General features: G+C 33.4%; 1 protein-coding gene across 2 annotated transcripts in view; it reads left to right on the top strand.

Moving 5' to 3' along the window:
* LOC140755729 (uncharacterized) overlaps window positions 1-18,050 on the top strand; it is a 72,150-nt gene that overhangs the window by 37,477 nt on the left and 16,623 nt on the right. The window contains exon 3 of one of the 2 annotated variants that reach the window (XM_073091030.1): window positions 1,516-1,575. The exons of the other annotated variant lie outside the window; for it this stretch is intronic. Within the exon in view, the coding sequence (XP_072947131.1) occupies window positions 1,516-1,575 (60 nt within the window). The remainder of the gene's footprint in view (window positions 1-1,515; window positions 1,576-18,050) is intronic. 2 annotated transcript variants of the gene reach the window in all.

Here is an 18,050-nt window from a genome sequence, read left to right as displayed (position 1 = left end):
GCGTGAATTTGACTCGTACTTGGTAATTTTTATATTCCTATGCTATTTTTATGAATATTACGCGTCATTAATTAATGCAAATTGAAAATCAGTAAATATATTATTCATACCTATAAAATTTTGAATAATCTAAAATCTTAGTGGAATAGTCGTAGTCTCTGAACCATGTTTTAGCAACACAGCTCCCAAGCTTTCTTCTATAGGGTAGATTTGGTAATTTCGCAGTTAGAAATGTACTTATTAAAAAACACTAAGCCAAAATATTTTATTCCGGGCTTTAATCAGACAACAATAACCTAACCTAACGTTTATAAAACTACGAGATGCAATTTGAAAAAAGTTGCCCTAAAATACCTTCGATTTTATAATAGGTAACAAAAAAATCATAACAATGCTACAATACGTCGCTAGGGAATGATTTGCATACAGTTTCATTTTTGCTTAAACTTTACTGTTACACATAACTAGCCCACGAGTATACTTCTTGATAAAGATATTGATCTCGCTCTCCACTGTGGCTAGCCGGTTCCGGCACTCGTTTTGTTTTACTAGCGCCAACACCGGCCACTTGGTAAGGCACCCGCAGCTTGTACCCGTTACGTACATTTGCTTTACATAGACTATATTTTTACAATATCGCTGTTTAATTATTAAAAGCTATTATTTAAGTTGCTTTGTTAGTATGTGAGGAATCCTGCAATTGAATTTTAAACTACTTAACCCCTACTGATTGAGGTGAAATGTTGACATGATGTCATGATTAATCGAATATTGTGAACGCCCTAAGATGGCGGATTTTAAGTACCCCTATGACATGAATATAATCTATAGAATTAGATTTGAAACACCTTCTTGAATTATTAAGCCATTAAGTACCATCCACTACAATGCCAAGGATTTTTAGTGCAGACGAAATTGCAGTCGAAAGTAGTCTATTGAAGAAGTTTAGCGGCGTAAAGTTAGTTGACGTAGCGAGCTTGCGCCAGACTCGCGCCTAGAGACAAAAATTTCGCTGCCGGTCGGCCTGAATTTTTCAACGAGGCATTGTCTGCATTGTTTTACAACGAATGGCATTGCAGTCAAAGTTTACGTGCGATATGCATGTATAATGTGACGCCAGCATTTATTTTCGCGTCAAAACCAGATAATAATATAGCCAATATCCAAAACTCTCATTGTGTTGATATGTTTATTTAGTTTTATTATCCCAACATTTGATGATACACGAAAAGTATCAAATAGGTATAAGTATATTCGTTGTCGTATAGATATAGGTCGTTGAGGTCACTAAAAACTTTTATAATAGAACCTTAAGCACAAAAAAAAATTCGAGTAATAGGAATAGCTCTATTGACTTTAAGGTGTCAGGTGAAACAGATCATGCAATCCATAGGGGCAGCCCCCTATGGATTGCATGATCTGTTTCACTCTATCGATCTATGAACTGTCTTACATACAAGAATAATATTCCTGTGTCATACAGATAAGAAATAAAATGTTTATTTTCTATTTCAGGTAGGAGTAAAAAGTACACCAGTTCAGCTTTTGAAAACGAATTGGAACCAGGTCACTACCGTAAGTGAATATTATCAATATAAGTCATTGGTTAAACGTATAAAACACATCGTAGGAATTTTTAACGGTCGACGGTTTTTGTTTGAAATGCTATTGTAAACAAAATGATAGCTTAAAGTCATTAAACATTCAGGACATGAACTTAAAGTGCTGATTTCAAATGCGTAAAAGCTTTAAAAATATTTGTGTGCTGTATTAACAGACTCATCATCATTAATTAGCAATCAAATCCAATTAATGACATGTACCGTGACTGTGTTAAGTAGTAATGTTAATCCAGACATATCGCTATAAAATATTAACGAGTTGTCGAAAAATTAATTATTCATAGGTATTTGTTTCCCGTACCAGGTACTTCATTTGAATTTATTTTCAATATTAATTATACATTTATAATGACGATCACATCCTGTCTGATCATCTTAATGTGACCCAGTGACATATAATTGATGAATATTGGATTACGCGGACGTTTGTAGTATGTCAATTAGCAATGAGCATTTTGCATAATGATGAAATGTCCACAAATAGGTCAAATCATATGTCACTTTAAGTGTCACGCGTAATAAATCTCATGGTGTTCATCTATAAATATAGGACGAGTTTTTAGAAAACCTGCTGTATTGATATGAAGTAGACTTCGACATTACGCTACACTATAAATTTGGCATGTAAATTTTAATACCTTTAAATTGTAAACACCTTGTCATTTTAAACTATTCACTCACTCAACATAGGTACCACTGTATCATTCAAAGGATTGTAATAAAAGTTGGTAATATTACATACAGGCTATATCATTAGTATAATAAATTGTAGTTTAAAAACTTAAAAAAACACGCTAATATCGCACAAGGAAAATCGTTAATCCTGATTCCTGACGATCCTGATGACGAGAATGGGATAAAATTATTAAAATCGTGTATTGTCATCGGTTTTTGATAATTGATCAAAACTTAAAATTAATCATACCGTTTAAAGTGGGTAAAAATCGAGTTCAAAGATTCCGTTACATACATACATAGATACAACCCAAGCAAATAAAAGCGTAGTAAAAAGAAATAGATTTATTTATTTATACTATAAAAACTGTTGGAAACTAACCTGATAATGGAGGCAGGATGTGGATAGTAAAGCTCTTTAATGGTTACTAATCAATCCGTTACACTCATTTACTTTTGTAACAAGTCGATACATTACAGTTGGTGATTAGGTTTTGATAACATAACCAAAAGATGGAAAGGTCAATAACTCATTTCGTGTAGATAGATATCTAAGAAAATAATAATAAGTCTACGTTGATCATGAGGAAATAACATGGTAAACCTTACAATTTTTTTATACCACTGAGTTATACATAATTAACATACACAAGGTATTTGTTGTTGTTTGGTAAACAAGTCTATAATACCACTGCGCAAATTATTCATAACTACCGAACATAAATCCACATAGTTACTCGTTTACCATTCAAACACTAATATTAGTGACATTTGAACTAGCCAGTGTACCGAGCCTGGCACTTCACGCATTCTGAACATATCTTAAGTCACTACTACTATAAGCACAGATACATTACCGAAAATAAGTTCTTAATAGAATAAGTAGGTAGATGGTGTATGTTTGTTACATAAATTTAAATTAGTAGCATGTTTTATTTAATTTTGTGTACAAAAAAGTCTAGTCACATTTTAATACAATTTTTTAAACTTTTGAAGATTGGTGGTAAAGCAGATATAATCATTTAATGAGGTCAATTGAACCAATTTTGAATCAATTTAATAAAAAGTTTCATTTTTATATTACCATCCTAGAGAATATCCCTATAGCTTATTGCGGAGTATTGCTCAATCGTTTTATGAGCAAACCAATGGGCAACTTCTTGTTATTTATTTATAGACATTCCATTTACAGATATTTATTATTTAGACATTATGTAAATTATATATAAGGGTAATTGATTTCGTGTTAAATGATTAATAGGGTCATTCCATTAATTAATTAATGATGAGTTAATGCAATTTCCTTTATTACTATTTTATGGGCGTAACGACATTTTTATGATTCATGCCAAAAGCATTGAGAAATCAAGGTGAAATACTCGATAATTTGGTAATTAAAGAATTTATTGAAACATCTTATATATAATTCTCGTGTCACAATGTTACCTAGTTACCGTACTCCTCCGAAACGGCTTTACCGATTTTCACCACATTTTACATGCATATTCAGTAGGTCTGAGAATCGGCAACTATCTATTTTTCATACCCCTTAAGTGATAAGGGTTGTCCACCCTTAACATTATTTTATTTATATGGCAATACAACGTTTGCCGGCTAGTTTTATATAGATAGGTAGGTTACACCACTGCGCAAGTTGAAGTGGATTTTTCGCTTTGTTTCCTTGTGTCAGATTATATCTTTTGAAAACCTTACAATGAGTGACGCTACTTTACAAATAAGGTTCGGATCGTTAGCCAATAGTTGTTGTTTATACGCATTTCGACACGACGATGCCCACACAACAATTAGAAGATAGATTCTAACGAACGCTCTACATAAGAGCTTACGTGACATGTTAGCCAATACTGCCTAATATTCCCCTGCAATAGTCGGCGGTAAGGCAGAGTAAATAAATAATCGGAAAAAGGTTCCCGCACAGAAACTAATAATAGAAATACTTATAGATAGGTATCAGTAAAAGAGCCCGTAAAAGTATAACTTGTAGTTTACTAAAGGTTCATACCCGATATTCTACAATGCTTTTAATCCAAAATAATTTTATTTATGTATGACATTTCACTTATACGCACATTAATGTAGAATAGGAATCAAATTTGACATGGCTTAAGTGTACACGCCAAACAACGAATATGCAAATAAAAAAATATCATATTCTCACTTATTTCATTTTCCTATCGCCAATTTCTTAATATGTGCTTTTTGACCTTTGTATATGACGGATGAGTGTGCCAACATAATATGTTGACACATTGAAGAACCCTTTGTGGTTCGACTCCGGTGGCACCACCGCCACACCTATTTCTGCCTAATAACAGCAGTGTTACGCGCTGTTGTGTTCCGTTTTGAAGGGTGTGGTAAGGGATACATACTTTTTCGAGGCGTTCCAGCTTAGTCCTCAGGGTAGCGGCGCATCTGTAGCCGACCTCAGGTAGGAATATCTATCCTATCTGGGGTTGATTATAGATGTCCATGGACGGCAGGAGCCACTTACCATCAGGTGGACTGCATGCTGCTCCTATATTATAAAAAAAAAAACATTTTTTTTAACACAAACTTATTATGTTTACGAAAATATTGTAATTTAAAAGAAAACAAAGTCCCTATGTACGACATAAACATAATCAAAATAGAAATGAATTTTTAACAGAAAATTTTCACTTAAATTTTACGTCACAAAATCAAAATAGGGCAAAAATCACAGCTTAAATTGAACGACTCGAGTGCACCGCAAGCAGCGCAGAGCTTTCGTTGCCACAAAAGCTATCGAGGTAAGCCGACTTAACTGAATACCGGCTGCTTATAAAGTGCTGCGATGTATTTTTTGCCCTGCTTCTCTGTCAGACTTATTAATTCTTTGTAAGAATGACTAAGGCAGTAATTTAAACTGCCTTTATTTTAAAGCTTTATAGTGCCTACAGTGAATTTGCCAAGCCTTAAATTACATTTATTTACCTACATTGCCGACATGTTGTTTGTTTCTATGATGGACATAAAAAAATATTTCTCACTTGATTCAGAATCGAAAGGAAACATCACGTTACACTGCCCTCTTTAAAAAAGTTAGGATAATTAAATTACTTTGCAACAATTCAGTTACAAAGATAATATTCTCAAAATTGGTGAAAATTACCAATCTATACTAAGCCCGCATGGTAGTTTTAAGCCTAAACCCTGCATAGTTTTATCAAATGGGAATTCAGTAGTGGACCATTAATGGGCTCAATGTATCAAAAACTATCAAAACATATTTATTTCTATTGACAGTTATTTACTACTGTTTGTGCTGAATTATTTTGCGAAGTATGCGAAGGATGTAGTTAATTAAGTAAACTGTAATAAACTTCAATAATATTAATTAGACTACAGAGGCCCACAATACTTTTGTCTTTAACTTAATGAAGGAGACCCATACTTTTTACGTAGTAGTTATAGATGTAAAAGGAGTACATATACATACTTAACATCTGATTACAAGGCTTACCCATTGTTTCTGCCAAGCAATTATTCTTGTAATCATAAAAACATGGTTTTCAAAATTCAATCATATATAGTATGCTGCAAATTAAAATTAATGACACGTCCCATATTGAATAATTTCAAATGAAATGCCGGAAGAAAATCCTATAGGGCTGGTTGATTTATGTTTCCTTGCTATGTACGGACAATTTATAGAGCAGAAGGATTAACAGCAAAAAGACTATAAGGGCGCAAGCCTTGACCTTTGCAGTTCATTAACAGTATCGCAAAGGGCTTATAACAGACCTGGTAACATGCACTTCCTTCCATTATCCTGACACGTCCATAATGATGCTTGCCTCCATAATGATGTTGTCCTGAACGTTTTTATAGGACAAGCAACCTATAAATAAAGACTGGTAAATAACAGAGCCCAAGTGATTAAACACTCAGTGTAATATTTCAACGAGAGATAACTTGGTACGTTTTGATAAGAAAATCAATAAGGAATTTGTCCAAGAAAGTTCAAAAATAATATATCTTTTGTTTACCAAAATAACTGATTGGGAGTGGATGACATTTCAGCACATACGTAAAACCGACAATATCGAAGAAATGACAATAATTGAACACCCGCTAAGAAAATTAATGGATGAAACAGAATGGACTTAGACGTTAACCGTTTCTATCTTAAGTAAAAACATAATTTGAAATATGAAAACGAGTTAATTACAGAAGACAATAATTTTGTCAAAAAATATGTAAAGACATGCTGTAGCAGGTCTTAATTTTTTTTTCGTTTCATTTATTATGTGCTCAGCAGTGAGCACTAAAATATTTATTCACAGTCATAAACAAATAAATAATGTTCAAGTATCTGTTTTTATTTCGACGTTAGTGCCATGCACAGATAAAGAACATTGAAAGGGTACTATAAAACGTAGGTTTTATTATAAAATATCTAGCATTAAAAATAAAAATGGAAAACCCTGTAAGGAAACGTCACGCGCATATTCATTCCTTAATATTAATGCATTAGCCCATGTGTAATAAAAACCCATCGAATGTCTAAATCGTTAAGAGCGCTTGAAAAACCCTTTAACACAATGACATACAAGTACACAGAAGGCGTACGCAGGTAGCTAATAGAACAGGCTATTAAAACCTTGCAAAGGTCAAGCAGACGCAACGTGTATTTGGAGAGTTGCGTTTGCAACATCTTCGTTCATCAGAGCATGCTTGACCGCAAGAATGCGGCTTTCAATCCGAAGGTTACATAAAAGCTTTGCTTATTTTATCATTGTTAATACCTTAGTAGAGCCGCACCGACCGCGCCGAGCACGCGTTTCAAACGGCGCGCGCGCATTCAATACGTTTTCTAACGTGTTTGCTATCCCGCGATTCAGCCAGTGACTAATGAGGTTGACCTGATGTGCTTTTGACCTTCATTTTTTTATAAATCCTGTAGTGAAGCTATGTGTCCATTTAGATTTTGTATTCTGGTACAGATGAGGCTCTATTAGGATTTCATTTACCATAAATATTTTCCTATCTATTTTCAGTGCGACCTTGACATTACAGTGACAGAAACATGCCTAAAAATTACTAGTGATGTCATGAAACGTTTCAAAGTTATTCCCATTGCGCTGAACAACGTCTGAACTGGTTTAATCACGGCTCTGTCATTGTGTTTGTCTATTTTTTTTGCGACATTATCCAAAACCCTGTGTATTTTTTGTGCCATAATCCAAATAAAACTTTTTGGTTAAGTATATGATAATTTATATCTCTATTTGAATAATTGATAATATCTTGATGAAGTTATACCAGTAAATTTCGAGCCGAAAATTATTATCTTCATTCCATTTCATTTCTTTTCTTATGTTTGTTGACAACATATCAGCGTTTAATTATACATGTTCCTTTGCTATATTGTGTTTAGTTCCAATCAATAGTTTTATTAAATGTCAATCAATATCGCTTTAAAATTAATTCTCGACCTGTCATTGTTTGTCACTAAAGTTGAATGGGCCATTACCTACGCCACAGTCATTCCGTCCAACTATTTCAAGGATATGTACTTATACAAATTATCTAATTACCATTTAATGTAATACGTATAAAAGTGAATATGATTATGACATACGTTTACATATACACAATTAAAACGCTGTCATTTTACTTAAAAGGAAGGTTAAACAAAACTAGGCATGAAGCCTCTAATTAACTAAAAATATATATTTAAGTTTTACAACCAATAGTTATATAAATTATTAATGTTGAAATAGATATTTAATTTACTAGCTACCTTAACGAGCACTAAACATTTCTTAATGGTCAAGTGATATTCATATTTGAAACAACAATGCAAGATATACTTTATATACTTTTGACGGTTTAATTGACATGTTACATTTTAAAAATTATGAAGTATTGTTGTAGAGAGACATTTTATGAATAAGTTCGTAATTGAAATACTTTCTAGATGTATAGGTAGTTGTTGGACATGACGTGGCACAGAAACGTGAGAGTGACGTTACTTTAAAAATTTTCTTAACATTCAACTTCTAACAATAGGTACGTGTACGTGTACATGTTTATTTAAGAATAATTGTTATATGTTTATTTAAGATAAATTATGTTTTATAGAAGGAACTACTCGTAAATATTGAAATGAACGCACAGTCACTTTTTTCGCACAAAGATAACTCGGACATAGCAACAGTCAAACTTGAAAGTATTTGTATCCAAAAATATATCGTATAGGTATGACTGCGCATTTGTCACGAAACACTTAGTATTGTTATACACAAAAGCTGATTCAAGTTTACATATACCTACTGCAGGTATTTCCCATATAAGACGCCGTCTAACCCGTAATCGCTCACTTCAATGTGCCCCAAAGAAAGTTAAGAGCCGGTATATACTGTGTAGTAGGTACAGTGTAGCGCATAATTATCGCCGTGGAGGCAGTGGACAGGTTTACATAATAACGTTACGTAATACATCAAAGCCTGTTTGATGTGCGTATTTAATTTCTAAAAGCGTTGCGCAGGTCGAGAGAAATGTCAATTTCCTATGAAATTGAACCGGACGTCGTACCGGTCTCACACCCCGGTGCAAATTACATTTTCCGATCCAGGCAGCCCCCGGGAGCAAGGCAGCTATTTATAGCTGAACTAATTACCGCCTTTCTCAGAAAATCAACTGACAACACTCCGGCGCCTGGATACGCTTGAACAATGTCGTAAGAACATTTTAACTTACTTATTTCCTCAAAAAAGGTTGCGTTTACACGACTATATTTTTTCTAGATAATCATAAGGCACAAACAGGTGTGGCGGGTGTGCTTTCGCAATCAAACTCTGCACTCATTCCTCCGCGTAGCAAAATGGATAGTAAATTTTGCTCAAGTTGTAACGTCACTAATCGAAGCAACTACTCAGAAATTAATATTTTTACAGTTGAATGAAATTTATTGTTTCGTCAGTTGCGGTTGCACCGAATTGACCGGAACAAAGAAAAACATCTAAAATATTAAATCTTGATTGCTATATATTCATCAGCCTCTTGAAGTATTATTATGGAGATTAAGCAACTTCTTATCATGAAATTTTGCCACTGTCACCGTTCCTGGCTGTGTTTCTGGCGTCACTAGTTAAGCAACTTTCAACGAAAATGCTGTAACTCTTTAATTCTTATGAGGGAAGCGAAAAGAGAAAATGGTTATCTGTAGTAGAATAGGCGTCATTGCAGTATACTTAAACATCATGATCCCATTACATTTCGTGTATATTATAAATACACTCGTAGCACTTCGAATTAAGTATGGTTTTAAATTCTTAAAACTTTAAATTGAGTTGTTATAACGTGAACGTAGCCTGACCGTCTGCGTACCGATGGTTACGCGCGGTAATACGAGACAAACTAGTAAGATATCTGTTAAAACGCACAATATTAAGACATTGTTGCAATAAATGTGTTTCTAAGTAGACGTAACACAACCACAAAAAGTGGTGGCTTCTGGACAACATATTCTATTATATTACTTACAACAGGACGTACAGAACTACTGGATTTATCTATGCAAAAAATATTTATCATTCCTGTAATATATTGCATATACATATACATCAGTCAGTATTCTCACCAAAGTCATAATACAACATAATACAACAATAGTCATATTTATTTGTAGAGATTGTTAAAACGCCAATGTATCTTAAGTGAATTTTACTGTTAGAGATACGTTCGTCCGGTAGCGATTCTTATTTCAGACAAAATATAAAATGATATCAATACAATCTATTCGATACACTCGATACAGAAGTAAATTTTACTGTCTAGTAATTGATAGTGTCTAGTTTCAACGGAAGTCGTTTTGTCCCTGCAACGTTTAGAGTCGTAACGCAAAACTTATTTTGATTGACAGAAATATATAAGATACTCGGTTAAATTGTAAAACTTAATTACATTTTAATGGCGGCACTATTTGCATTTTGAACAACTGATTGACATGTTGACAATTACTTAATACGTAATATTTGATCAGAAACTCAATATTAGACGGGACGCTCCAACACTTTCCACTGGATACAAAATAATGTATATTACAAAAACGAAAATAACCGACTGCCTAAAAAGAAGTAAGTAGCTGAAAATGGGTATTATGTAGACCATGTCACTCCCACAATTAATACGAATCCAACGACACACCATGTGTTAATGTCCGTTATGCCTTTTGAGATGTAGAGCATGCCTAAGAATGAGGCATTACATATTTACGCTCGAAAATAATTACCCTTGGAACCCAGGTAGAAATCGACGTCTAGTTAATTTAAGATAGTCTCAGTCCCACTTGAAGTCTGTATCAGTCTCGTCAGTTGTATCCACAGGGGAAGGATCAGAGTATAAATAGTCTACTTGATACCCGGATACTAGACTCACGGTCTTATTAGAGATCTCATAACTTGCCTCATCAGAAATCTATCACAAAATTTACAGAGCTAATTAGTCCCACCAAACGAATGATTACAAAAACCAATCACCAACAGGGATAATACACAGTCGTTTTTATCTTTATTATCTTAAAAAACTTGATTATTTAACTTTAAACGATGAATCATTAAGTATTCATTATGACGAATATTGAAAACAGCTGAGATTAAAGCAGATTGATCATTACATTTTTATTACGAATACATGGTCATGAGAGCTTAAATTGTAAAGTGATCATCTCGGAATGAACATCTGTCAACAACACGTAATTTGGTCGTTATAAATGACAACCTGTTGGCCACCAAAGGGCGTAATAACAATTAGGTACCTTGCACACTCCCGCTGACAACTTCGTTCATGAGTACTATATTTAATCAGATCGGATGTCATTCGATCGAGACAAGCTCCTGCGACCTTTAAGACAACTTTTTGCGGTCGTCATTTTATCATCTGCATCTCGCTTATTCATCCTTTAACTATAATAGTATTCATATTGCTGTCTCTATCGGTCAGGAGGACATACACGATGATTTCAAGGATATCGAGTACAACAGTTTGGTATAATGAAGGAGGGGTTTGGTTCATAGCCCATTACGCCAACTGACGATGCAGTGGCTCTATCAAACTAGTATTGAGTACAGTTTTGCATACTAGTATTTCCAGATAACTTACAGTGGAGAGTTTCGTTATTAATACAACTGATGAGCCAATATGTAGTTTAATTCTTAGAATACGAACAATCTATATGAGAAGTTCATAAAATATATTATGTAAAATATTCTAAAATCTTTTACCTTGTAAAGATTGATTGAATAAATATATAAGTGACTTATAAATATAAGTATAATATGGGTTGAAAGAAATAATAAAAAAATATTATTTGTTTCAACCCATAGTTCACGCTCAATTGTTTTATATTTCTTGTTTCCCTGTAGCAAAAAACAGCCAAATAAATTCAAGTATAACTTACAGTTTAAAAGCTCAAGCAAGTATCAATCTTGGGTACAGATTTCCTGAAGCTCGATACATTTACCGTCATACATAATAAGGCTCTGCGATTTAATAATTAACATATTTTTGTACATAAAACAGTGTCGGCCGCCACCGGTTTGCCCAAAAGAGATTGCAACGTGTCACATTGTGCCCTTGCGAGTTTAACAACTCGTAATTAAATTAAAAGTCAGCAAATTGAGATTGAGAACTTACCGATACACTACTTACTTTTCACGTGGTTATGCGGAAATGTACTTGAAATCAATAAAATACACACATATCACGTATACCAAGTTATATGTAGAATCATTTCTGTCACTGAACTCTATGAAGTGTAAGAGAATAGGTCGATAATGATATTCCTATAGTCTCAGAACTCGACAGGGACTATCGTAGAGGCGACTAAGAAGAGCTTCCGGGGTTCCGGGCGCCAAGAGTAGGAATTCGAACCGCCCAGCCAGCGACCCCGGGAAGGACGGCGGTTGGGGTGGCCTTCACTTTGACTATGTGTAATTTGCAATACATTTAATGTTTAACCTTATACCATACATTTAGTAGTAAAGTCGTAGCTTTATATGTACCCATTATGTATCGATATAAAATTTATGTTGTAATCTAAAGATGAAATAGATTCCTATCTTGTAAGTTAGCATCGCGTATTTCAAAACAATGTATGTAACACCTTCAATTAAACAAAACATTATTTGTAACGTTCACCGAAATTAAGTAATCCGTACGAAGAAATAAAATGAAAGTGTTTCTGTTTGATTCAAAAATAGCAATCTAGTGAATATAATAATTTATTTTTAAATTTATGGGTTTAGCCTTTATAAAAAACCGCCTTAACTTAAATGAGACCCGAACTTAAATTCGAAGGCACGAAAAAAAAAATTATTAATGGCATCTATATTTCTGCAGTATTCTGAATCAGAATTTTCAAGTCCGCGCAGACGAAGCCGATGTCAGAAACTAGTACTGCAACTGTACAATACAAGACAATACAAAATAAAAACTTTTATGTGTACGTCAATATAAAATTTGCAACGAGGAAAAGTTTTCCTCGTTGCAATTTTGTACGTTTTATGTAATTATTGATGGTTTCGTGTTGTCTTAGATGTAATCAAGATAAAGTGATTTGACACGAAAAGCTTAACCTTAATTTATCAAATACTTTATACCACAGACAATAAAAGGTAGATAGACCTCAATAGTCACGCCACACTCACAAACCACATAGACACTAACAGTAAGTGTAACACTTTCATGAGTTCATTCTATATTTTCTAGTTTCTATTAGCTATGTTTCCTAAAAATATTTCTATTTTGCAAATAAATCTTTAAATCTTGTTAAGGTTACGGTTTGGCTTATTAAAATAAAACATAATAAAGTTATTAATAAAGGTTAATTGCGCAACTTAACACGGAAATCGTACATAATCTGACAAAATATTATTAATTGACCTTAAACAAGAATTAAGAATCCATTCTACTCTTCATACATTACAGAGAATATATTGCTTAATGGCATAAAGAAGATATTATATTATCTGTAAAGTTCTCATTATCTTATTAAGGATATTTGCAACGAGTTCATTATGCCATGCCTTTTGGAGAAAATAAATACAATTTTTTAATACGACTACATATTATCCTTATTATCTCGAAATTGAATTAAATGGCACCTTGTAGTATTTTATTAACGTAGGCTGCAATTATTTATACTTACGTATCTCATTAGTGTAAATTATTATTTTAAGAGTTTTCTCACATGGCTCTACCCGAATGTAGGTATATTACGAATATATACGAATCATATTAGTATGATTAGCATTATGAAAAGAAAGTACATTACTCACTTATTTCATAACCGCGAAAATCGTGTCAAACAGTTAAATCGATCCAGAGGGTAAATCCTAGAGACAGGCAATAATTTAAATAACCGTTTCTTTACTTATTCCCGTGGTACACATCTTGCAAATAAACATGTGAGCTAAAAATACCAGGTACTTATAGATAACTGGAAATGTGAACATTTATATATACCACATAAACCAGAATGCAGCAGGCAGAAGCATTACAACAAAATTAAAAGAGGTTAACCATCTTTTGAAATACGCAAGAACAAACTGCATGTTACATAGGAAATCATAACCTTTATCTATAAGTGCATCAACGATAATTACGTTCAACATTTACCTGACGAAAGTAACATATTTTGAAATGAAATTATAGCGATTAGATGCAATAGAACATATTTTAAATAACTTATTGCGAGTTAAATAACTTATTCGAAGGTGGTAGAACCCTTTGTGGTTCGACTCCGGCGGCACCACCACCACACCTATTTCTACCTAATAACAGCAGTGTTAGGCGCTGCTGTGTTCCGGTTTGAAGGGTGTGGTAAGGGAGACAGACTTTTGCGAGGCGTTCCAGCTTAGTCCTCAGGGGTAGCGGCGCATCTGTGGCCGACCTCAGGTAGGAATATCTAAATCCTATCTGGGGTTGATTACGATGTCCATGGGCGGCAGTAGCCACTTACCATCAGGTGGACTGCATGCTCGTCTGCTACTCTTATATTACAAAAAAAAAAAAAAAGGTATACAATTATACATGCGGGTTAGAAGCGATATTTTTCATAAAAGTACCTAAATACATCAGAGTTTGTAATAGGTGAGTATGTAACGAGTAAGATCATTCAAATATACTTATTACATCGGAAACAATATTTTACATAAGTACAAAAAATACAAACTGAAACCTACGATATATCTTTAAAAAATGTGTTCCCTCTTCATCTTTTCCATATTCTCAGATTTAGAATCTCCGCTATCGTATACATGTTATGTCGTGCTTATTACATTGAAAGGTTCGTAGGTAATTACATGTTAAAGAGGCACACGGACTGGACGAAGGCTAACGAACGGATGGGAACCGTATGATATTTAGACCTGTATACACTTAGACCTCAAATCCTTCCTTCAAATCTTCAATGCACCATATAATTTAATTGCGAATTCATATGTGGAACATTTTGTATTTTTGGTGGTAAAAGTCTACATAGGTTCGCAAAGGCTTAGCACCAATAAATTATAGTACGAAACAACTACAAATGTCACATACATGTGAAGCTAAATAAAACCGTTGAAAAACACTCGTCAAGCCGGGCTCAGCTTTCCCGTACACTCATATAATATACCCACTCGTAACATTCTCCAGCTGTATTTTTATAGCGTCTCATTAAAGTTCCGTCACCTCATTAGGGAATCCGAGCTGGAGTCGCAATCGAGAACATTGAGTGAGTTGTGACCCAGTCTTAAGTTAAGGAGAAAATAAAGGTCCGTTGGTTAAACGGTAGTGTGAAAAACAGTGCAAAATGGTCCAACGGCAATTCCTCTGCGTGCTCCTGTTGGTTATGAGCTGGATAGCTGACACGAAGACGGTGAACTACCAGTCCACGGTCGGAGGCTTTGGCGGAAAATCAGGTAACTATTTCTAACGTTTACACAATGTAAAAAGTTTTATTTATTTTTTAAACCGTGCCAGATCCATTCTACAATTGCTTCGTTTAATTGTCAGTCAGTAGGAGTTGTTGGTAAGAGTACAGTAATGACGTCAGTTTACAGTTTTCGCGTCGTCATAAGCATTTAATTATCTGCACCACAACGGCGTTTAACAATTTTCAGTTATATGTAAATTTTATGAAATTTTCAGGATAAAAAGTAATTTATACGAGTAACATAATCTGCAAATAGTTTATCTTTTTGTGAACGGCCTGTCAATATCACTTCAGTCGTTCACAAGGTTATTCATTCCCAGTCAATAAAATACGTATAGGCAAAATATTTTTTAATACAACACGTGTTTTTAGAAGATTTGATGTATTTCGAGGCCACAAACAGATTTTCCGATTTTATTTTGAGTAACCATAGACTCCGAACGAATATGGCAAGAGACACCACAACACAATCGCTCGTTGTTATAGTTAGTGCAAGGTTAAGGATGCCAGCTTGGTACTGCCCTTGGTACACTCGGTCTAATCTTGACCCTGATATAGTATTACGTTTATCGGTGTCGGTAATTACACGCATGCTACTAGGACGTAGTCCGATTCATATATTCTAATAAATCATTAAGCGATCGTTGCTCGATATAATGATAATATATTTAGTCATAGATGAAAGTATTGTTTGAATGAAGTTTATCTAAGTATTAGGCATTCTATACGTAAGAAGCGATGCACAAGTCGTACTTAATGCATTTTTATCAATCTACAGGAGCAGAAAAATATCAGAATTTATGTTAATTATAACAGTTAATTAAACATTAGGCACGAGCATACAGAGAAGGTATTTGTTACTCAGTGATTTCAAAATACCTCGAATGTATATCAGCTGATCCGATTTTGAAAGAATCATTAGTTTTACAAAGACACTGATTGCACTGTCTTTAATGGGTTCATAAAACGTAACCTTTAAGCTTTAAGCGTATAGCACCTCATTAGAAACCAACTCAAACGAAGCCATAAAACGTGCGAAAGGTATAAACATGTATACTTGTGTAGTGTGTGAAACTCTCACACATAATAAAGATTTGTATCACAGTAACACAAACATGCTAAAATAATAAATATGTCTATTTTATTACTCATCACTGCCGTTTAAAACAAACAAGTTTATATAAACCTGATATATGCTATAAGGAATAAAATTACAAAAGAGAATACAAATATCCAATTTCAAATTGGATTTTAAAGATTTTTACTTTATGGGCTCATTAGACGTTAGATAATTTGATTAGATGATGATTTTATTAATGTGTTGCTTGTAAATTGTATTAGAAGAATGTTTATAACCAGGGCGGCATGATCGCATGTGCGATGAAGCCCTTTTTTCTGTGAATAAAAAAAAGATTTTTAGACAAAGGCATAGTTATTGTACAGTGCTCGACATCTAAACATCTTCTAGGAGATCACGTTAGATAGCGTTGTTACATAAGTAATCCTATTTCTGTTAAAATTAAATTATGTAGTGACGTGTAAAAATGTTTATGTGAAATATATCTAGATAAGCTCGTTACGTCAAACATTATCTAAATACAAAGCTTTATTCAAATCGTTAGAGTCATTTCTTGTTAATTTCATTTATTACGCTTGTTATATGCTATATGTACAATATACAACATAAGAAATCTGAAAACTTCACACTTTTGTTTCGTATTACCAATTCGGTTTAATTTATTTTATAGCCAATTTTTATATTTAACTCGTACCTGTTAATTGCATGTTCCACTGGTGCAAAACTTTTTTAATAAATAATTGATATTTTGACTCTACGTATTGTCATATGTCACGCAAGGCCAGGTCACGTTTGGTTGGTATCCTTAAATTTATTACATGTACCTTTCTTAGTTATCTTTATATAGTACCGTTTTACGTTGTTTCCGATAAATTTCAATGTCCAAGTGCCTTAAAAGGATTAAGTTTAAGTCTTTTGTACTATGCAAATTTCTTGAACATTTATTAATTCTGTCCGCAAGTTATTTGTGTATTGTTATCTCTGCTTCCTCTTGTAAAGTTAACTCTTGTAGCTTTAACTGATTTAATGCTTAACTTTTATTGAGTTTAATTTATTTTTTAATCTGATACTTTTATGCATGTAAGTATTCGGTGAAAATATTTATCTGTACCATAAATACCATACATAAATAAAATATAAAATACCATAAATAAAATACTCACTTAACGTTAATTTACATTCACAAATATAAATCCCAAATTGAAAAGTATTATTGTAACCCTTGACACTTGAAGTTGTCTCAATGTATTCACTTTCATATTTTTTCTAGTTTTCCTGTTTCGCGTGAATGATTACGCAATTGATGTGTTATAGCAATATTAAGCAATATATTACACAATTACCAATATTTGACATCAAAAATTATATAATTTGTGCCGCTTACAATGAAGCTAAAACCTATCACTGTTTCAAACCCTTTTAAACCTAAGTCACGTGTGAATTTATATTGATAGTCAAGTTAAAACATCTTTCTTAAAAGTTGTGTTACTTGTTAGATTTACACATATCGATAAAATTCAAGTGTTTATGATTACAAAATAAATACCGACATTGGGGTTCAGGAACCAAATCTAGTTGTTAATAATCCTGTTTGTATCGCAGAACCACTTATATATAGAGCATTTGAAGTATTATAGACATTAAGATCTTATGAATAATCGATTTGTATAACCACGTGTAAAATTTACATAATACCACACTTATTCTACAT

The sequence above is a fragment of the Epargyreus clarus genome, unplaced genomic scaffold (genome assembly GCF_041222505.1).
Source record: "Epargyreus clarus isolate Ecla_fem2 unplaced genomic scaffold, WU_Ecla_fem_2.2 ptg000034l, whole genome shotgun sequence".
Taxonomy (NCBI): Eukaryota; Metazoa; Arthropoda; class Insecta; order Lepidoptera; family Hesperiidae; genus Epargyreus; species Epargyreus clarus.
Note: the sequence above shows the minus strand (reverse complement) of the source record. Positions and strands in the feature narration are given on the sequence as shown.